The 24,091-nt window shown below is 43.1% G+C and overlaps 1 protein-coding gene across 6 annotated transcripts in view; it reads right to left on the bottom strand.

Annotated features, from left to right (window-relative positions):
• The window catches only part of gne (glucosamine (UDP-N-acetyl)-2-epimerase/N-acetylmannosamine kinase), a 79,284-nt gene that overhangs the window by 49,463 nt on the left and 5,730 nt on the right, over positions 1 to 24,091 (bottom strand). For 3 of the 6 annotated variants that reach the window (XM_060851330.1, XM_060851329.1, XM_060851331.1), the window contains exons 2-5: positions 14,465 to 14,606; positions 13,766 to 13,965; positions 2,656 to 3,107; positions 1,589 to 1,741 (exon numbers count right to left, since the gene is read on the bottom strand). In XM_060851330.1, coding sequence (XP_060707313.1) covers positions 1,589 to 1,741; positions 2,656 to 3,107; positions 13,766 to 13,935 — 775 coding nt within the window. In that variant the 5' untranslated portion in view covers positions 13,936 to 13,965; positions 14,465 to 14,606. Of the gene's footprint in view, positions 1 to 1,588; positions 1,742 to 2,655; positions 3,108 to 13,765; positions 13,966 to 14,464; positions 14,607 to 16,274; positions 16,295 to 24,091 lie in introns of those variants that run through there. The other 3 variants (XM_060851332.1, XM_060851335.1, XM_060851336.1) reach the window with 3 other exon arrangements.

Raw genomic sequence — 24,091 nt, forward strand, 5'->3', positions numbered from 1 at the left:
CCGTATGTGTGGAGTTTGCACATTCTTCCCGTGTCTGTGTGGGTTTCCTCCCACAATCCAAAGATATGCAGGTCAGCTAAATTGCCCATAGTGTTAGGGAAATGGGTCTGAGTGAGTTACTCTTCGGAGGGCCGGTGTGGACTGGTTGGGCCAAAAGGGCCAGTTTCCACACTATAGGGAATTTAATCTAATCTATCTTTTGTCGATCGGGTGCCTGAGTTATATCCTCACCTCACATGCAAATCACCTTTTTACTTCCCAATTGGTCCTATTTTCACCATTCTTTTACTATTTAAATCTTTTACAAGACTTTTGGATTCCCTTTAGCTGCTAATCTTTGCTCATTCTCCCTTGTTTTGCTGATCCTATTCCTTTTTCTCATTTACAATTTGAACTTTCTACATTCAACCTCGTTCTCACTTGTGTTATCTACATGACATCTGCCAAACACAGCCTACACAGTCCAAAGGTCAGTACTGCCTGCATTCAAAGTTATTTGCTAATGGAGAGCCTAGATACTGCCTAAGTTGATGTCAACCACAACTTTAAAAAAATTGGACTGAAACAACTAAGACTGTTTTTAATTTCTCCACTTTCGAGGTAGGGGCCAGTGCACTAAGAACTAGGAGCAGGTGTAGGCATTTGTTCCTCCATTGATAAATCACGGTTAATCTCATCTTATCTTAGTCTCAACTCCACTTTCCTGCCCACTGTCCATAAAATTTTCAACCTAGCAGTAAATTAGAAATCTTTCCATCTCCTGCTTAAATTTGCCCAAGGTCCCAGCACCCACTGCACTCTGGGGTAATGAATTCCACAAATTCACAACCCTTTGAGAGAAGTCAATTTATCTCAGCTCTGTTTAAATCTGTATACCCTTTATCCTAAAACTATAATCTCTCATTATAGATTGTCCAACATGAGGAAGCATACTTTCCACTTGGTCAACCCCATTTTTGGCATCTTTCTTCCCTGAATTGGATCTCCTCTCAATCCTCTAAACTCCAGAAAGTGTAGGCCTAAACTGCTTAATATCACTTCTTAAAACAAACCCCCTCATCTCTGGGATTAATCTCGTGGACCCTCCCTGAATTGCTGCCAATACGGTTATCTCTCTCTTCAAGCAAGGGGATCAAAACAGTTCGCAGTACTCTAGGGTTTGATCTCACTAGTGCCTTGTGCAGTTACACTCTCCACTTTTATATTCAATTCTTTTAGCAATAAATGCCTTTTTGCCTTATTTACTGCCTGCTGTACCTGCATACTGCGATTCATGCATAAGGACATTCATATTCCTCTGCACAAAGCAGATGTAGCTGGGAAAGTGATAGGTGGATGAAGGTGAGGGAAAAGGTGATAGGTCAGAGGGGGCATTGATGGATGCATCCAGAGTCAATCCTCTATCATGTTATCTTACCCTGTATTAACCTTTTGTTCGGCACCTTGTCAAATAGATATGGGTCTAATCTTTTGAACCTGAATTTAGAAGAGTTTCTTTTTAACCAGATCCCAAAGGAGTTTGCCTAATCATTCCAAACACAACTGCCAAGTTCTCAATCACATACATACTCGAGCATTCTCTCCTCACCTGCATCAATGTTTGGAAACAGAATCAACGTGCGTTTGTTGAATGTTATTAGAGCATCAAGTGTAAGCTCAAACATTTTAACGGAATGTTTAATGTTGGTGGTAACAGGATGCTGTAAAGCCACGATGTACTCACGAGGTTTCACATCTTTACCTATAAAACCAAAACAAGTGAAGAACAAAAATCATCTCATGGCAGTACAGATGACAATATAACTGCCTGTATATATCTTATCCAACAAGTAAGAAACAGACTAGCATTTCAATCCCTTAGTGAGGATGTGGATATATCACCAAGGCCAGTATTCATTGTCCGTCTCTAATTGACTTCAGGTCATGATGGTGAGCTGCCAACATGAACTGCTGTAGTCCATCTAGTGACTGACTGACAGGCGCACGCACACACACACACACACACACACACACACACACACCTGCAAAGGAGTGCAAGGAATTAGTCCAAGGAACAGTAAAGGAATGACAATATAGCTCAAAATCACGATGGTGTGTGGCTTGGAGGGGAACACACAGAAGTTTGGGTTCCTCTGTGCCTGTTGCCCTCTCAGTAGGATGGGAGATGGGCTTTTGGGATTGAGCAGTGAAATGGGACTGACTGAATCACTCTGCAGAGCCAGTATAGACTCAAAAACCCAAATGGCCTCCACTGGCACAATGGTGAATAGGGAAGTAAGAGTGAGGGTTGGGTTGATTGAATTAAGTCAAGGAAAGTGAGGAGACATATTCCAATCCTTTTGTGCAAAGGGCTAGCAGGTATTTGCAGGTATTAACCATTTGCCTTTTCAAGGAAGATATTGTAAGAAAGCAACAGCAACTAAAAATGCAAGTTGCTTCCTTCCTACGTGGCAAACAAAGAGCAAATAGAACATTGGCAAACCACTACTGAATACTTTATGCATTATAAAAAAAATGTCAACATCGATTATCTATGAGTTAATCATATACAAATGGTAGTAGAAACAGGATCTTCTAGTTCTGCCCACTACTGCCTTAGCTGAATAACAGGGTGAGAAAACAGAAGTAATTGACACATCAGCTAGTCATACTCACTTAGCCACGTCTGCAAAATGCTCATGTAATCCTTGGATCCTGCAGTGAGCAATTTGTCATAAGATGGGCAGCCAGACAACAGTATTCGATTGTGATCTTCACACATGGCTATCAGGTGCTGCTCAGCACTCCGAGTGCAACACACATGATAATGGGCCAATTTGGTGATGGCATGTCTGATTGAGTCATCGATGGTACCACTGACCTCACCTCCTTCCATGTGCAGAATCCGAATATTCATCAATGCAGCTGAGGTGGCGACTGCCAATGCATCAAACCTGTCTCCATGAACAATCATGAGGTCTGGCTTCAAACGGTTCAGCACATCTGGTAACTTCACCAGAGCAAGTCCCACTGACTCAACCATGGCTGCCTCATCCTCACCTCGAACTATTGTATGCAAACTTGTGTTAATATCAAAATCATCTTGCTCAATCATGCGATATGTATTCCTGGAAGAAAAATAAACAAGCCTCATTACCAATACAGGATCAAACATATCTTTCTGCCTTTACCACATTAGTTTCTAACATGAGAATTTTCATAAGTGACAACTCAGCTTTCACACCTGACTCAAACTCAATGTTAGATTGAACCTCTGAAGCAATAGTGGGAAAGTGCTGCATTATCTAAGGTCCCTTGCTTTGACGCCATTGTTCACTAGTATAAAAATAGGAAGATAGAGCAAATGAATGCTTGGCTTGAGAGATGAAGAGAACGAGGGTTTCAGCCATCTCGGTAAGGGGGCCTGAGAACAATCCTGATCTAATCATCTGGTCCAAAAACTCCACTAACTGTTTGACAACTGTAACAAATTCCCCCAACCTACAACATCTTTTAAAAAAATAGCAAATTTAACTTATCTCCATATGTTAATGGATTATTTTTTAAAATTCCAGGATCCGGACCACATCCTCACCAAAAGCAAATCTGATTTCCATTTAGCTAAAGCCATTCTGTGTACCAAGTTTCATTGAAACCTGTCTAACAATTTGAGATACATTAAATACAGACAGACAAATAAACAGGAACGGTAACTTATTTCTACCCACCTTCAGTGGCGTTAACATCACATTAACAAAGACCAGCTCAGAAAAGAGCAGGAATAGGTATCAAATATTCCTAGCTGCAAATGTGTTGCTGGTCAAAGCACAGCAGGCCAGGCAGCATCTCAGGAATAGAATTCTATTCCTGAGATGCTGCCTGGCCTGCTGTGCTTTGACCAGCAACACATTTGCAGCTGTGATCTCCAGCATCTGCAGACCTCATTTTTAATCAAATATTCCTAGACACATGATGCTGAAGAAAGGAGGTGAGGGCAGAGCACAACGGCTGGAGATATATGGAGTTAAAATATTAAAGTCCTGGAAAGTGAGAATATACCCAAGAGCTGTCAAAGACAAAATTTATTTAGTTGGAGGTACCATTCGGCTACAGGGTGTATCGATAGGTCTCTAATTAGTTGCAAAACTAGAAAGGAACAGGAAGTGAGTGGGAGAGAGAGCAGCATCCAGCACCCAGAAGAATAAAAGCAATTGTAGGCTGTCATTAGTTGCAATAAGGTTACTAGCTACTACTCAAGAGAGGACAACGGTGAGAAGTGACCGAGGATGATTTTGGGGAAAGTGTGACAGTCTGTACAACCAAACACTACCCCCACCCCCTATCCCCAAAATCTGCTCTGGGGGCGGCGTCTGGTGGCACAGATAGTCAGGGCGTACATAAACAATTTCACATGTAGTGCCCTTCTCACCACCAGTCCAACAATGTCTTGGTGCTTGTTGGAATGTTCTGGTTATGAAGCATTTTGACAAATAATTGAGTCTGCTCAGGGAACAACCTGACAAGATCCACCCTCTCCTTTTCCCTCAAGGTCTCAAGGACACTACATGCTGACCACTGCCTGACAGACTTCTGATCAAAGGTGTTTCTCTTGGAATATTCCTCCACAAGACAGGTGGTATAGAACAAGCCAATCACTTGGAGCATTCCGCAGCACCAAGGCCAGACCCATCGTTTGCATCACTGGAAAAGATAGAACCTCAGTACATAGTGACATTTGATGTTTGTGTACCAAAGGTCTACACACAGCTTGATGCAGCCACACCCAAAGATGGTCACCAGGATGAGAACAGCATTGAGAATGTTCTTCCCCCTTTTCCAGAGTTTTGTACATGGTATCCCTCCCGACACAGTCCATCTGACACCTCCAGCCGAAGTGGAAGATGGCTAGGGTGTCTGCAATGGCACACGTTCGAGGAATGGGCCAGACCTGTGCTACGTACAGCAGAGTGTGCCTCACACCGATGACCAGGTTTTTTCTCACCTGCAGTGGAGGGGGAGTGGTGCTTCCAAAACCTGTTTCTGCCTCCACTTGGCGATGCACTCCTCCCAAGTTTTTGTGCATGCTCTGGCCCCTCTGAACCATATTCCCAGCACCTTAAGGTAATCTGCCCTGACAGTGAAGTGTATGAGATTTCCTACAGTATGGAAACAGGCCGTTTAGCCTAACTAATCCACACCAACCCTCCAAAGGGTAACCCACCCACAACAATTCTCCTACCCTATGTTTACACCTGACTAATGCACCTAAACTAAGTAATTTAGCACTGCCAATTCACCTAACCTGCATATCTTCGGACTGTGGGAAGAAACTGGAGCACCTGGAGGAAACCCACGCAGACACAGGGAGAATGTGCAAACTCCACACACATAGTTGTCCGGAATTGAATCCGGGTCCCTGGCGCTGTGAAACAACTGTGCTAACCATTGAGCCACCATGCCACCCACAAGTGGATTAAGGATCAGTCAGCCCAGTTCCCAAAGAACATGGCTTTGCTTGACATTGGCCCTTAAGGCCGGTTTGAACTGGTCGCAGATGCTAATGAGTCTGTGCACTGACAGCAGATCTGAGCAGAAAACAACGACAACATCCATACTCAGGGAGGCTTTGACCTGCAGGCCGCTGCTGCCTGAAACAGTCATCCCTCTCAGGCTTCCATCCTTCCTCATGGACTCAGCAAAGGGCTTTATACAGCACACTCACAAGGCAGGAGAGAGTGGGCAGCCCTGCTAGACTCCAGATCTGACCGGGAAGCTTTCCGTTTCCCATCTGTTGATTGAGACTGCACTGACATTGGTGTAGAGCAGTCGAATGCAATTGCAGATTCCCTCCCCAAAAGTCCATTTTGGAGAGCAGTCCCACATGCACGTGTGCAATATCCTGTCAAAGGCCTTCTCTGGTCCAGGATGATGAGGCTGGTGTCCATCCCGCCCTCTCCTGTACACAGGCGATCATATCCCTGAAGAGCGCGAGATTCAGAGATTGTCCTGCCTGGTACAGCACAGGTTTGGTCGGGATGAATCCTCGATCCCAGAGCAGGCCATACCCACTTGGTGATGACTTTAGACAGAATTTGGTAATCTGCATTCAGCACTGAAATTGGTCACTGATTTTTCATTTCCTCTCTCTCCCCCTTCTATAGGGGAGGGTGACAATACCTTTCCTCATGGATTCGCACATGCTACTTCTCAGAAGCATACTGTTGTACACCTTCAGCAGGACCTGACTAATCAAGTCCCACAGATCTGAATACAACTTGCCCAGTAAGCTGTCGCTTCTGGGAGTTTTATCCTTTTCTAAGGACGAAGGAAGTCTGGAGAGGGATGCAATAGTTTTAGTCAAGGTTCATACAGAGCAGCTCTATGACACAGGACTCAGTGCTCTGTGGACTATTTTCAGGGACATACACTGAAACGAACATTGACTGCACCATCAACTTGGTGAAAGACATTCTTTGGTGTGCCTGAAACTTATTAGCCTTCCAGGGCAAGGAGTTAAACTCGACTGCATGTCGCAGACTAGCACATTCCAAGATCCAGGACTACACGTTGATGGACGCACTAAAGCGTGGGGCAGCTGCTGCCAAGGTGCAGTGGAGAAAGACCACTGTCTAAGGTCTTTTGGCCAAAGTTAAATGGAAGTCTGTTCAGTTATCGGACCCTCCTGATGCCTCAAATGCGTGTAAATATGGTCTTGTATAAGTAAAAAATGTCTTGGGTTCTTGTTTGTTCTCAATATGCAAAGACTGTTCTAGTGACTACATAGGTCTTATAAGAGTTTTTTTTATGTGTAATGTATATTTTTGAAATAAAAAAAGACGAGGAGGGTTCTGTGAGTAGCCACCATGGCTGAGAAGGGGATTGCAGACAGAGGCATGGCTGTTCATGAATCAGGTTTGTAGGTTGATATTAGAAAGGAGGATGTGGGGAAATTTTTGAAAACATAAGGAGAGATAAATCCCCTGGACCAGACAGTATATACCCAAGGTTACTACAGGAAGCAAGAGAAGAGATTGCTGTGTTTTTGGCAATGATCTTTGCATCCTCACTATCCACTGGAGTAGTACAAAATGATTGGTGGGTGACAAATGTTATTCCCTTGTTCAAGATAGGGAATTGGGATAATCCTCGGAATTTCAGACTAGTCAGTCTTATGACAGTGGTGGAAAGGATTCTGAGAGACAGGATTTATGATTATTTGGAAAAGCATTGCTTGATTAGAGACAGTCAGCATGGCTTTGTGAGGGGCACGCCTCAAGTCTTATTGAATTCTTTGCGGATGTGACAAAACACATTGACAAAGGTAGAGCAGTGGATGTGGTGGATGTGGTGTACGTGGACTTTAGCAAAGCATTTGATAGGGTTCCCCATGATAGGCTCATTCAGAAAGTAAGGAGGAAATGGGAATCAGGGAAATTTGGCTGTCTGGATACAGAATTGGCTGGCCCATTGAAGACAGAGGGTGGGTGGTAGATGGAAAGTATTCAGCCTGGAGCTTTGCGACCAGTGGTGTTCCACAAGGATCTGTCCTGGGAATTCTGCTCATTGTGATTTTTATAAATGTCTTGAATGAGGAAGTGCAAGGGTGGATTAATATGTTTGCCGATGACTTGAAGGTTGGTGGAGTTCTGGGTAGTGTTGGAGGGCTGTTTTAGGTTGCAACAGGATATTAGATTAGATTAGATTTACTACAGTGTGGAAACAGGCCTTTTGGCCTAACCAGTCCACACCGACCCTCCGAAGAATAACCCACCCAGACCCATTTCCCTCTGACTAATGCACCTAACACTATGGGCAATTTAGCATGCCCAATTCACCTGACCTGCACGTCTTTGGACTGTGGGAGGAAAATGGAGCACCCGGAGGAAACCCACGCAGACACTGGGAGAATGTGCAAACTCCACTCAGGCAGTCACTCGAGGCTGAAACCAAACCTGGGACCCTATTGCTGTGAGGCAGCAGTGCTAACCACTGAGCCACCATACCACCCATTAAAAGTGAAAGTGACTCTTTACCCATTTGCTCTGGATTTCTTTTTCACTTACATCCCTTCCTCTCTCAGATGCAAAGCGATCTTACCAGTTGGATTAAAACGTATTGTTGGAGAAAATTCACCCAGTCACATTTTAGCAAGTATACCCCCTCTCTTTTATACTACTCTTATTTCATTCTGTAATACAATAAATAAATCCCACTCCCAGGTCATTGTAACTACTCTTACCTTTTGTTCTTCCTTGTGATTTCCTTTATGAATTTGTTCAATGAACAGTTCAGCACAGGAATAGGCCTTTTGGCCCACCAAGACATGATGATTTCCTAAACTGAAAAGCTTTTGCTTCTGTGCTGTCCGTATCCCTTTATACCCTGCCTATTGATACATCTGTCAAGCTATGTTTTAAATGTTGCCATCCACCTCCCTATCTCTTCTGATTTCAGCATTTATCACCCTCTGTGTTTAAAAAAAATACACCTCACATCTCCTTTAAACATTTAACTTTAAACCTCCGTTCCTTAGTCAAAATGTCTATTTTGAGAAAAAAGACTCCACTCTATCCATTAGGAGAAAGTGAGGGCTACAGATGCTGAAGATCAGAATCGAGAGTGTAGTGCTGGAAAAGCACAGGTCAGGTAGCATCCGGGGACCACGAAAATGGACGTTTCAGGCAGAAGCCCTTCCTGCTCAATTCTTCTGCTCCTCAGATGCTACCTAACCTGCTGTGCTTTTATAGCACCACACACTGTACTCCACTCTATCCATGCCTGTCATAATTTACAAACTTCTGTCAGGTTGCTCCTTCATCCTTCGACATTCAAGTGAAAACAAATTGAGTTTGTACAATCTCAGCTCATTGCTAATACTCTCCAAACCAAACGACATGCTGGTAAACTGTACCGTTTCCAAAACCTTCACATCCTCCTGATAATGTGGCAACCAGAACTGTAAGCAATATTCCAAATGTGGCCTAACTAAAGTTTTGTACAACAGCAACAAGAATTGCTCATTTTTATGTCCTGACCAATAAAGGTAAGCATGCCATCCGTCTTCTTGACCATGTTATCCACTTGTGTTGCCAGTTTCAGGGAACTCTAGACGTGTACGCCTAGATCCCTTGGTACATTGATGACACTAAGGGTTCTGCCATTTACTGTATACTTCTGTCCTGTATTAGATCTCCCAAAATGCATCACCTCACATTTGTCCGGATTAAACTCCATTTGCCATTTCTCCACCAAACACTCCATCCTACCCATCTCCTGCTGCATGCTCAGACAACTCTCCTTACTATCCACAGCTTCCCCAATCTTTGTGTTAGAAAATAGAACAGTACAGCACAGTACAGGCCCTTCAGCCCTCGATGTTGTTATGACCTTTTATCCTATTCTAAGAACAAACTAATCTACATACCCATAATTTTACTACCATCCATGTGCCTATCCAAGAGTCACTTAAATGTCCCTAATATATCTGACTCTAATACCACTGCTGGCAGTGCATTCCATGCACCCACCATTCTATGCGTAAAGAACCTACCTCTAACATCTCCCCTAAACCTTCCTCCAATCACCTTAAAATTATGCCCCCTCGTGATAGCTATTTCCTCATGGGAAAACGTCTTTTGGTTATTCACTTTATCTGTGCTTATCGTCATCTTGTACACCTCTATCAAGTCACCTCTCATCGTTCCAATAAGAAAAACCCTCGCTCCCTCAATCTTCCTTCATAAGACATGCCCTCCAGTCCAGGCAACATCCTGGGAAATCTCCTCTGCACCCTCTCTAAAGCTTCCACATCCTTCCTATAATGAGGCGAACAGAACTGAACATAAGAATGAGGAGCAGGAGTAGGGCATCTGGCCCTTCGAACCTGTTCCGCCATTCAATGAGATCATGGCTGATCTTTCGTGGTCAGAGCTCCACTTACCTGCACTCTCATCCTATCCCTTAATTCCTTTATTGTTCAAAAAATATCTATCTTAGCTTTAAAAACATTTACTGAAGTAACATCAACCACTTCACTAGGCAGGGAATTCCATAGATTTACAACCCAGTGAATGAAGAACACAATGTTCCAAGTGTGGTCTAACCAGGTCTCTACAGAGCTGCAGCATAACCTCACAGCCTCTTCAACTCAATCCCCTTGCTCATAAAAGCCGGCATACCATGCGCCTTCTTAACAACCTGATTAGCTTTGATGGCAACTTTGAGGGATCTATGGACATGGACCCCAAGATCCCTGTTTGTCCACACTGCTGAGAATCTTGCCTTTAACCCTGCAATCTGCATTCAAATTCGACCTTCCAAAATGAATTACTTCACACTTTTCCGGGTTGAACTCCATCTGCCACTTAACAGCCCAGTTCTGCATCCTGTCAATATGGGGCGGCATGGTGGCTCAGTGGTTAGCACTGTTGCCTCACAGCGCCAGGGACTTGGGTTCGATTCTAGCCTTGGACTGTGTGGAGTTTGCACATTCTCCCAGTGTCTGCGTGGGTTTCCTCCGGGTGCTCCGGTTTCCTCCCACAATCCAAAAGATGCGCAGGTCGGGCAAATTGGCTATGCTAAATTGCCCATAATGTTAGGTGCATTAGTCAGAGGGAAATGGGTCTGGGTGGGTTATCCTTCGGAGGGTCGGTGTGGACTGGTTGGGCCGAAAGGCCTATTTCCACACTGTAGTGAATGTAATCTAATCTAATATCCTGTTGGCCCGCAAGTCTGGAGTCCAAGACTGCCAACTAAAACCATCATTAAACAATGGGCTGCCTGTGAAGAGGAGATCATTTGAGTACAGTAAGAAAACTGTACATTTTCTTCTGGTCTCAAAACTTTCACAGAGAAGAGGAGGGGAAAGGTCAGACAAAGGCAGACTTCATGGGGGGTGCGACAGAAAACAATAAAAAGGAAGAAATATAACAGGTACAAAAACAGACATTATTGGAAAAGCTCAGCATATCTGGCAGCATCTGTGGAGAGAAATCAGAGTTAATGCTTTGGGTCGAGTGATTCATCCTAAGATCAGGTGTCAGGTTAATAATACAAGTGAGAATTATATTTTTGAACACAAAGGGGAAATGAAAAAAATAAATATTAGTAACACTGAGACAGCATAAGGGGAGACTGACAACCAACATAAATGGGGAGCTAAAAATCTTCTAAGCATATAGAGATGTGTTCTAAAAGGATAGGGCTAATTAGCAGCAATAAGGTGAATTGACCATGCTAAAGGTGTCCATAGTGTTCATGGGTGTGTAGGTTAGTCAGCAGAAATGTAGGGTAATATGGTAGGGAAATGGGCCTGGGTGGGTTACTCTTTGAAGGGTTGGTGTGGACTTATTGGCCTGTTTCCACACTGAAAGGATTCTATGATCAAAGTGATCTACATATGGAAAGTGTGTTTCAGGAGCCAGTCATACCGTTCAGATTAATTGCAGCAAATTTGTTATCTAGTCAGAGACAGGATCCGACTGCAAGTGAGGTACGTATAGTGATCCAAAGTCAAGCTTGGATAAGCCTCAATTACCTCCTTTGCCCAATTAGTGTAGGTTCTTGTTTGCAGTGTGGACAGGGAGACAGACAGTGGGGAGCTGAGCAAATCAACTGAAGCAGGGGTGTGGGAGGAGAAAACAGAACTGTGTAGAAATCAGGGTTCACATAATTCCGGGAATAGATATGGCTCTCTGCAGCAAATGCAATGTCTTAAGACAATTTTGCCTCCCAGATACCAAGGTTCAGGACATCTGGATATTGAAAGCATGTTTCCTCTTGTGGGAGAACTTAGAACTAAGGGTCATTGTTTAAAAATAAGGGGGAAGCCCATTTAAAATAACTCTCTCTCTCAGAGGGTTGAGGCTGTTTGGAATTCCCTTCCTCAAAAGGCAGTGGGTACAGAATCTTCAAATATTCTTAAGGCGCAAGTAGATAAATTCTTGGTTACCAAGGGGATGTAAGATTATTTGGTGAAATATAGGAATGTAGAGTTGAAGTTAAAGCCATGATCTTATTGAATGGGAGAGCAGGCTCGAAGGGCCAAGCGGCCTACTCTGGTTCATTGTTCTGATGTTTGGAACTCTTCTGGGCTGGAGAAGAATATGGAGAGGAAAGGGAAGGAAGGATCCAGCTGATGTGGTCAGTGCAGGTACCAATGACATAGGTAGGACTAGGAGAGTGGTTCTGTGGAGGAGCTGTGAGCAGCTCAGAACTAAAATACAAAGCAGGAGCAGAAAGTTAATAATTTCAGAATTACTAACCAAACCCTGTGCAAATTTGTGTAAGTAAGTTTAGAGGTGTAAATTTGTGGTGTGGGAGAAAGGGATCCAAATTCATAGTGCACTGACACCAATACTGGGAAAAGAGAGAGTTTTTCTGTTAAATAGGCTTCATCTGAATCATGCTAGGACCAAAGTCCCAGTGAATCATGCAACAGGGTTTGTAAATATGGGCTTTATACTGAGTGAGGGGGATGGTCAGCAATTGGAGAGAAGGTTTAAAAAATCAAAATGAAAGATATAAGATAGCAGGGTAGTGAAGAGGTGAATGCTAACTGGAAGTGCAAGAAGGAGTAGAAAACGTAAACAGCAGAATGCAGCAGAAACCAGAACCAGAGCAAGTAATAATGGTAAAAAATGATAATAATAATGGTAAAAAATGTTCTTTAACTGAACACACACAGCATTTGTACCAAAGGAAATGAGTCGACGTCAGAAGTGGAAATAAATAAATGAAAAACAGATAGCTATTGTGGAAACAAAATAATCACACAGTAACCAAGATTGGGAACACAATATTCACGGGAATTTGACATTCCAGAAGAATTGACAGAAAGGAAGGAACAGGGTGCAGGGTAGCATTGCTTATATAAGATAGTTCCAAAAATTTTAAAAAGTGCCAATATGACACCCCTGTTCAAGAAGGGAAAGAACAGGAGCAGGAACCTATTTGTCAGTTCGCTTACTGAATAAAAAATACAAATTATGTTTAAAAGTAGAATCTCAAGCTCAGGATGACAGGCAGTGAATAATTTGGGTGGAAACTTAAGAGGAGATGGCAAATGTAGGATACAGGTGTAAGTGAGGACTGCAGATGCTGGAGATCAGAGCTGAAAAATGTGTTGCTGGAAAATCGCAGCAGGTCAGGCAGCATCCGAGGAGCAGGAGAATCGACGTTTGGGGCATAAGCCCTTCTTCAGGAAGAAGCCCTGAAACGTCAATTCTCCAGCTCCTTTGATGCTACCTGACCTGCTGCGCTTTTCCAGCAACAGATTTTTCAAATGTAGGGTACAGTCTTCAAAGGAAAAAGGGAAGTAAATTCAAGATCAAACTCAAGACATATTTAGCACAGAAAGCAATTGAGATTGGAGCTATTCGAACATTTTAAATAATTTAAATGGAAAGTTAATGCTCAACATTAGTCATTGCTTACCTTTGATGTTCCCATTCATAGCACAGGAAGTGGCAGCTACATATGTGTTTCTAGTGAGACACTTTACTGAATCCTTAGTCAATTACTAACCAATCACGTACAAGTGAATGTTTCAATTCCTTAAACCGTCAGCTAACTTCTACCTGAACAAGACTATCAATTCATTGTTAATTAATTTTAGTTTTTTGCGAGGAGTCTGAGACTACCACAATTGGGAAAGACTCTTGGCCTCATCTTCAATCATTGCTGAGGGGTTAAAGTGTTATTCCGGTACGCTAGAGATCTATAAAAACTCTACAGCACCTGATAGCAAACGATAGTTCTGTATTTACAAAACGTTCAGTACACTTACCCATAGTCATCAATTAAATGAGATCCTAAAACAACAACTTTCAGATCAAAAAGTTCAGGTTGCCCCTTGATACCAAACATAATGGGAGCCAGCTTAGAATAATCTGCACGGTTGCATGTGGCAACACAAATTCGCAGCTTTTTCCTGTTCTTATTTTTCTCCATGGCCATCTAATTTTGAATATATTTGTGGATAAATTCCTGAAAGTAAATAGAAATGAAACTTATGTAAATCTGCAGTAAGATGCAATTTTCTGATTAAGAACATTCAAGTACGCAGAGTTAGAATGTATTTCCCACATTCCTCTGTGCACTATATGGCTTATAAACACATACGAATATGGTGAATACACAAACCTGAATTCTGAATGAAGAGTGCTACCCAAGTTAAATTTCTAAAAACCAAACTTGCCTTAAAACCAAACTGGCATTAATTAGGGAGAATTCGGAGAGCTTCGGGAAGTTACTCATTGTACAATGTTTATCTAGGAAGGTGGAGAACTGGAATTTGGATGAGGCAGTCTCTCTGCGGTTGTCTGCCCAGAAGTTCAACTCACAAATGTCTGTTTCAATGTGGCAACTCTTTGTACTTTTGACATTAGGATGATCTCACAGAAATTCCCTTTTAGTCTATTGCAGCTAAATAGCAAGCAGAATCAATCTGAAAAGTAACCTCTGCAACATATACAAACATACATACCTCTCTCCAAAATCAAATTGCTAGATTGATGCACACGGTCCTGCTATCATTCATGTAGAATGCCTCACTGCTTCCTGGTGGAGTTTATTCATTCTTATCTTGTAATACTTTGCTTTACTTCTGCAGCCTCTTGTTGGGTTCCCTGAACAATTAGGCAGACAATGTTTAAAGAGCTGGCAAGCACCAGAGGGTTCAGTGGTATGGGGTAGATGGTGTAAAGGAGGAAGGGAGATGATGGACTGCGAATTGCTGCCCAAGGAAGTACTGCTTAACTCTTTCTGTGCCAGAAAATACATTCCCCGACCCTGATAAATCCTAGAAATGTGTGTTCCACTCCCCCCACTGTTCCGGGATATCTGCCTGCTCCCTCCAACCACGTCCCAAACAATGAATCATCTGCCCCATGACAGGTCACATGCCCACCCCTACCCTTTTCTCTTCCCGCTCCCTAATTCCAGCTCAGGAACTGTATACCCACATCCCAGTTTAGGGAATGTGCCCACCCACCCTTTCCAACCCAGGGTGTTTGTGCCCTGACCTACATCCACCTGGTGTGCCATAGGAAAACATTACACAATTCATTGCAGGCAGCTGGGCAGTTTGAAAAAGTGGTTAAAAAGGGATCCTGAGCTATAAAAGGACAGGCAGAAGGTATGAAAGTTAAAAAAAAATTACTATTAATCAATAAAAAACATGAGTTCCGCCTCACACTGAATGTCTTTGTTAGCATGACCTTTAAGGAAGAACACAAAACTGTTAGAAAGGGTCAAGAAGAGATTTACAAGAACAGTTTCAGGATGAGCTGCTTCATTGCAAATCAGAGGACATTGATCAGCAAATAATCTAGAGGTATCTCAGTGAATAATATTTTCAACAATGAAGTGGCTAAGGGAAGAACTGAGAGATGTTACCCCAGGGAATGTATCCAATATGACTTGGACTGCGCTGCCTGAGTGTGGGTGGAGGCAAACTCAATAGAGGATTAGTTTATAAGAGCCATAGCCACTGTTAAAATGTAGTCATGATTTGGAGATGCCGGTGTTGGATTGGGGTGTACAAAGTTAAAAATCATGCAACACCAGGTTATAGTCCAACAGGTTTAATTGGAAGCACACTAGCTTTCGGAGCGACGCTCCTTCATCAGGTGATAGTGGAGGGCTCGATCGTAACACAGAATTTATAGCAAAAATTAGCAGTGTGATGTAATTGAAATTATACTCTGAAAAATTGATTGTCTGCTAAGCCTTTCATCTGATAGAATACAGTGATAGTTTCACTTCTTTCATGTGTAAATCACAAAACTTTTTTTAAAAGTTGCATTCTCGGGTTAGCTGTAAACAATGGTGATAGCTAGACAATATGTTGAAGGTGTTAGCCCCCTGTGTTCTCTGTCTATGCCATGATGTTTAGATTGATTCTAATCTAAAAAGTGAGATAACAGAGTTGTACATAAATTCATGCAGTTTTTGAGCTCAGAGTTCTACATGAATACATGCAGTTTTTGAGCAAAGTACAATGTAACTCTGCAAGTACAAATTCACCCCACAATGTCTGTCTGGGGTGGGGTTGTGAGTGTGAGAAAGTGTGTGTGAGAGTGTGTGTGTGTGTGTGTGTGTGTGTGTGTGTGTGTGTGTGTGTGTGTGTGTGCGCGCGCGTGTGCGTGTGTAGAGTGAGTGCAGAGTGTCTTAAGTCTGTGAGGAGGTGCATGTGTGAGTGTGGGACTGTGTGTGTGGGTTTCTGTGTGTGCGTCTGTGTGTACCTGTGTCTGTGTATATGTGAGAGTGTGTGTGTGTAGTGCAATGGTGATCACCTGTAATGTGACATGAACCCAAGGTCCCGGTTGAGGCCCTCCCTATGGGGACCGAACTTAGCTATCAGCCTCTGCTCGGCCACTTTCCTCTGCTGCTTGTCCCGAAGTCCACCTTGGAGGATGGTCACCCGAAGGTCCGAGGCTGAATCTCCAGGACCACTGAAGTGTTCCCCAACTGGGAGGGAACCCTCCTGTCTGTTGATTGTTGTGCAGTGCCTATTCATCCGTTGTCGTAGCCTTTGCTCGGTTTCCCCAATGTACCATGCCTCCGGGCATCCTTGCCTGCAACGTATAAGATAGACAACGTTGGCTGAGTCACAAGAGTACCTGCCATGTACAAGGTGGGAGGTGTTCCCACGTGTAATGGTGGTATCTATGTCCACAATCTGACACATCTTGCAGCGTCCACCATGACAGGTTGTATGGAGTTATCCTGAGAGCCGGGCAGCTTGCTACGAACAATGATCTGTTTGAGGTTTGGCGGTTATTTAAAGGCAAGCAGTGGAGGTGTGGGGAAGGTCTTGGTGAGGTGCTCATCCTCATTGATAATGTGTTGCAGGTCACGAAGAACATGGCGTAATTTTTCAGCCCCTGGCAAGTACTGAATAACGAAGGGTACTCTGTCAGTTGCAGCATGTGTCTGTCTCCTGAGGAGGTCATTATGGTTTCTTGCTGTGGCACATGGGAACTGGCAGTTGATGAGTTGAGCATCGTACCCCGTCCTTGTGAGGGCATCCTTGAGTACTTCCAGGTGTCCGTCTCGTTCCTCCTCATCTGAGCAGATCCGGTGTTTGCGTAGGACTTGTCCATGGGGAATGGCTGTTTTAATATGTTTTGGGTGGAAGCTGGAGAAGTGTAGCACTGTGAGGTTGTCTCAACCGGGACCTTGGGTTCATGTCACATTACAGGTGACCACCATTGCACTACACACACACACAGATACTCCTACACACACACACACTCACATACACACGGACACAGGTACACACAGACACCCACATACACCCTTATAGACACACTCCCACACACACGCACCCCCACACAGACTTAAGACAGACAGACAGACAGACAGACAGACACACACACACAAAGACCCACATGCACACATATATTTTGTGGGGTGAATTTGTACTTGCAGAGTTACATTGTACTTTGCTCAAAAACTGCATAAATTCATGTAGTTCTACATGAATGTATGTAAAACTCTGTAATCTACTTTTTAGATTAGAATCAATCTAAACATCAGGTCATAGACAGAGAACACAGGGGGCTAACACCTTCAACATATTGTCTAGCTCAAAGTTTGTGCGAAGATTTGTAGCTCAGGTGCTTGTTGTAGTGGTTCTGTTCGCTGAGCTGGAAGTTTTTGTTGCAAACATGAGCAAAACTAATGTAGTTTATAAAATACCATGCAAGGACTGCACAAAACACTATATAGGACAAACAGGAAGACAGCTAACAATCCGCATACATGAACACCAACTAGCCACGAAACGACACGACCAGCTATCCCTAGTAGCCACACACTCAGACAACAAGCAACATGAATTCGACTGGGAAAACACTACTATCATAGGGCAAGCCAGACAGAGAACAGCCAGGGAATTCCTAGAGGCATGGCATTCATCCATAAATTCCATCAACAGACACATCGACCTGGACCCAATATACCAATCACTACAGCGGACAGCTGAAACTGACACCCGGAAGCGGCAAGGACAGACCACTATAAATGCCGGAAGAAACATCAAAGAAGCGCTTCGCAGGAGGCTCCACAGCACTGATGATGTCTCCTAGCCAGGGGACGAAACGTTTGCAACAAAAACTTCCAGCTCGGCGAACAGAACCACTACAATATTGTCTAGCTATCACCATTGTTAACAGCTAACCAGAGAATGCAACTTTTAAAAAAAAGGTTTTGTGATTTACACATGAAAGAAGTGAAACTATCACTGTATTAAGTTAAAAATCACAACACCAGGTGTGATTTTTAACTTTGTACATCCCAGTCCAACACCGGCACCTCCAAATCATATCACTGTATTCTAACAGATGAAAGGCTTAACAGACAATCAATTTTTCAATGTATAATTTCAGTTACATCACACAAAATTTTTGCTATAAATTCTGTGTTAAGATCGAGCCCTTCACTATCACCTGATGAAGGAGCATCACTCTGAAAGCTAGTGTGCTTCCAATTAAACCTGTTGGGACAATAACCTGGTGTTGTGTGATTTTTAACGTTAAAATGTAGGACAGAGTACAAGTGAAGAAATAATGGGATTTGCAAGATAGAAAATGCAATAATGATGGATGAATTTTAATCTTCACAGATTGAACAGATCAGATTAGCAAAGTTAGCCTTGGGGATGAGTTCATAAAGTATCTTCAGGAATCAGGACAGTTTCTTAGAACAATGTGTTCTGGAACCAACAGAAAACAATCTATTTTATAGAATCATAGAAGTCCTACAGCACAAAAGGTTTTCTTACTGGCTGCGTTGCGTCTCTGAGGAATAAATCACCCAGAGCCATTCCCCTGCCTTCTCCACATAGTCATAGAGTTGTACAGCACAGCCTTGCACTTTCACCTGTTTCGGATAATAATCTAATTCCTATGAAAAGCCAAATTGAACCTGCTTCCACTACACTGTCTGGCAGTGAAGTCCCAAACCTAAGTATCCCCTGTGCAAAAATGTTTTTTCTATACGTTACTAATGCTGCTTTTGCCAAATATTTTAAATCTGTGCCTCTGGGTTTTGATCATTCTACCACCAACTGGAACAGAGGAGTTTCTCTCCATTTGCTCTGACTCTACCATATCATTATAACAAGATAGGAATACACAGTAGGATACAGTTAATGATATCATAGCAAAAATCATCTAGGAAAGGATGACCAGAATATCATGGAATTCTACATTTTATTTGACTGAGAGATACTAGGATATTAAACTTAATAAAAGCAATCACCAGCGTATGAAGACAGAGTTGGCTAAAGGAGACCAGAAAATAGATGTGACAAAACGGTAAATAAGCAGCAGCGTGTAATTAAGGAGATGTTTCCTAACTCTCAACAAAGATATATTCTATCCCTTCATGTATTACATTCCTGCAGAGATAATAGGTATATTGTTTGCAGTCTTCCAAAGTGCCTAGAAATTTGGAAAATAGCAAACATGACAACATTACATTAGACAGATGGGCGGGAAACTAGCCACCAGGATATATGAGCACCAATTAGCCACCAAAAGACATGACCAACTATCACTAGTATTCATACATACAGATGAAGAGGGACACCAGATCGACTGGAACAGCCTAAACAAAGACACGCACAGGAATTCCGAGAGGCCTGGCATTCAAACTGGAACTCCATTAATAAACATATCAATTTGGACCCCATTTACCATCCTCTTAGAAAAAGAACCAGAAGTGATAACACCCACCACAACTGACTAACACAATAACAGCAAGTTGGACAGAATACCAGTGCTTCATCGGAGGTTCTCTGATGATGTTATCCAGTATGGTGATGAAATGTCTGAGAACTAATCTACAGCTCAAACTTACAACCTGATCCACAATTTGAGTTACAAGTCTTCTCCAAAATTGCAAACACCTATGGCTGCAATATGCTCAAATTAACCCAAAGATGAGAAACCAACACCATCTAACTGAGCACCACCTGCCAACAACTGTACTTCCTACACGAATGCCTCAGGAAACAGGTATTACCATGATGTGTCAAATACAAACCACCCATAAGCTGGAAGAACAGCAGAACAGAACGACCACAGGAAGCTACGAGAAATGATAAATGATGCCTACAACAGACTCCACAAATACAAACGAGAAATTATGAGAAAGAACTCTGTACACTAACGTGACTGACCATTAATGGACAAGTATGCTAGAATGAGCCCATCAACACTAAACAACAGTAGAACAAGACAAATAAAAGACCGGCCCTACAAGAAAAACTGGCTAAGCTTACGCACAGCAATAACATGGACAATTCAGAGACTCGGATAAAGAACCTGTTGGACCAACCACTCTCAGACATGGAAAAAGCCGTCCTAGTATGAGGGATGAACTTCAACCACAGGGACGCAGACAAAAAGGACTTCCTAGCAGCACTGAAATCCACCCTGAAAGACAACAGATTTATGGAAGAAATCCAGCCGGCCATCAAACAGACTGTAGCACCAGAAAAAAAAAGGGACCACCCTCAACACACTGAAAAGGAAAGCCCTAAAAGTACTGAGAAAACACAGAAATATTGTATCCTACCAGCAGACAAAGGGCATATGACTGTCATCCTGAAAAGAACACAATACATTGAAAAAGCAAACACACTACTTGCAGGTACAGACAGCTACCAACAGGTGGCGATGGACCCGACTCCACACCTAGAAAATCGAATTCCACATCCCTGAGGAAACTTCACACGTCAGGTGAAATTAACAAGACAGACCTCCAAAGAATGAAAGCTGAAGAATCCAACATACCCTGTTTCTACAGATTATCAAAGGTACATAAGCAAGGGGCCTCCCTCAGACCCATGGTCTCACTTCCCGGCACACTGACATATAGACGAGCAAGGGAACTGTAACGCAAACTTAAACACCTCACAGAAGACGCAAGTCACTCCATGCACTCCACCCAGGAATTCCTTAACATCAAAGACACCAAAGTAGAGCATGATGACATCATTGTTGTGGTTCTGTTCGTCGAGCTGGAAATTTGTGTTGCAGACGTTTCGTCCCCTGTCTAGGTGACATCCTCAGTGCTTGGGAGCCTCCTGTGAAGCATTTCTGTGATGTTTCCTCTGGCATTTGTAGTGGTTTGTACCTGCCGCTTCCGGTTGTCAGTTCCAGCTGTCCGCTGCAGTGGCTGGTATATTGGGTCCAGGTCGATGTGCTTATTGATTGAATCTGTGGATGAATGCCATGCCTCTAGGAATTCCCTGGCTGTTCTCTGTTTGGCTTGTTCTATAATAGTAGTGTTGTCCCAGTCGAACTCATGTTGCTGGTCATCTGCGTGTGTGGCTACTAAGGATAGCTGGTCGTGTCGTTTCGTGGCTAGTTGGTGTTCATGGATGCAGATCATTAGCTGTCTTCCTGTTTGTCCTATGTAGTGTTTTGTGCAGTCCTTGCATGGGATTTTGTACACTACATTGGTTTTGCTCATGCTGGGTATTGGGTCCTTTGTCCTGGTGAGTTGTTGTCTGAGAGTGGCTGTTGGTTTGTGTGCTGTTATGAGTCCTAGTGGTCGCAGTAGTCTGGCTGTCAGTTCAGAAACGTTCTTGATGTATGGCGATGTGGCTAGTCCGAGCTACAAATCTTCTCACAAATTTTGAACACCTACGGGCAAGAGACGTTAAGACAAGCCAGGAAATGGGAATCCGGTGCCAACCGCCGAAGCGCCACATATGAACAACTCCAGTTCCTGCACGAATGCTGAAGGAATCGAATCCTTCCACCATGTGTCAGATACAGACCAGCAGTCAACAACCCAGAAGCCAGAGACACAGCCAGACAGAACGGACTCAGGATGATCCAGGTAATGATTACAGATGCACACAACAGACTACACAAATACAGACAAGAAATTGCACGCCAAAAATCGTTAATTTCAAAAACCACCAATCAGAAATGGACCCGGACCATAGAACAGGCCGTCACCATAGAACAGAACAGGACCACACACCGCAAAAAACGGCACTAAAAGAAAAAATGGCCAAACTAACACACAACAGACAGGACACCACAACACACACCTGGGTTAGAAACCTCTCCCACAGATAGCTCACAGACACGGAAAGAACAACACTGGCCAAGGCACTCAACTACAACCACAGGGACGCTAAGACAGCAGACTTCCTAGCAGCATTAGAATACACACTCAGGAGCAATGGATTGACAGAAGAGACACAACAAACAGTGAGACAAAGTATCGTATCCCTGATAACAAGGAAAAGACAAACACACAACCTTAACACCAAGGAGAGGGAAGCACTAAAAACACTTAAGAATTATAAGAACATAATCATGCTACTGGTAGACAAAGGCAGAATGACGGTCATCCTGGACCAAGCACAGTACATCCAGAAAGCACAACAACTACTTGCAGATACAAAGTTAAAAATCCTACAACACCAGGTTATAGTCCAACAGGTTTAATTAGAAGCACACTAGCTTTTGGAGCGATGCTCCTTCATCACGTGATAGTGGAAGGCTCAATCCTAACAGAATTTATAGCAAAAATTTACAGTGTGATGTAACTGAAATTATACATTGAAAAATTGATTGTCTGTTAAGCCTTTCATCTGTTAGAATACAGCGATAGTTTCATTTCTTTCATGTGTAAATCACAAAACCTTTTTTTAAAAAAGTTGCATTCTCGGGTTAGCTGTTAACAACGGTGATAGCTAGACAATATGTTGAAGGTGTTAGCCCCCTGTGTTCTCTGTCTATGCCATGATGTTTAGATTGATTCTAATCTAAAAAGTGATATAACGGAGTTTTACATAAATTCACATAGTTTTTGAGCTCAGAGTTCTACATGAATGCGTGCAGTTTTTCAGCAAAGTACAATGTAACCCTAAAAGTACAAATTCACCTCACAAAATATATGTGTGCATGTGGGTCTTTGTCTGTGTGTGTGTGTGTCTGTCTGTCTGTCCAACACCGTCATCTCTAAATCATGACTTGCAAATACCAACACCTACCAAAAGAGAGAGTTTGACCCCACCCCACAGCTCACCAATAGGATAAACAACACACTGAGGAACCTGTAAAAAAATGGACAGATAACCAGATTTGACCGACAAAGAATGAAACCTGAAAGCAACACCACCCCCACATTCTATGGACTACCTAAAGTGCACAAACCAGACATCCCACTCAGACCCATAGTATCACTACCAGGGACACCATCGCACAAACTGGCTAAAGAACTACAGCAGAAACTGAAACACCTGATCAGCGGATCCAGACACTCTATACAGTCAACACAGGAATTCTTGGACATCATCAGAAATATACACATAGACAAGGAAGAAACCATGGTCTCATTCGATGTAATGGCACTGTTCACCTCTATCGACAAAACCCTAGCCAGAGAAACAATAGCCAACCTGCTGGACATACAGAACAGACAACAAGACGGGGAACCTATCAACGAAAACTGCATACTCAAACTACTGGACTTGTGCCTCACAACACGCTTCACATTCAACAACCAAATATATGAACAAATCAACGGCACACCCATGGGCTCACCCATCTCTGGACTCATAGCAGATGCTGTAATGCAAAGATTAGAACAAACAAGTCTTACCGCAAATTCAACCCAAACTCTGGGTCAGATATGTGGATGACACCTTTGTCGTCATTAAAAACACAGAAATAGAGAACACACAGCGGATCATCAACGCCACACTCACAGGAATCCGATTCACGAGAGAGGAAGAAAAGGACAACCAGCTCCCATTCCTACACGTGATGGTACAGAGAACACCGAACGGAGAATTCACCACAAAGGTATACAGGAAAGCCACACACACAGACCAAGTCCTGAACGATGAAAGCAACCACCCCAACACACACAAAAGAAGTTGCATCAAGACACTGTTCAAAAGGGCCACAACACACTGCAGTACACCAGAACTGCAAAAGGAGGAAGAAGAACACCTATACAATGTATTCGCCAAAAACAGATACCCCCGCAATTTCATCAACAGATGTCTAAGGGAAAGACAACGGAACGAGGACATGCCACAACCCAAAGGACTAGCCACACTACCATACATCAA

This window comes from Hemiscyllium ocellatum, chromosome 36 (assembly GCF_020745735.1).
Source record: "Hemiscyllium ocellatum isolate sHemOce1 chromosome 36, sHemOce1.pat.X.cur, whole genome shotgun sequence".
Classification (NCBI taxonomy): domain Eukaryota; kingdom Metazoa; phylum Chordata; class Chondrichthyes; order Orectolobiformes; family Hemiscylliidae; genus Hemiscyllium; species Hemiscyllium ocellatum.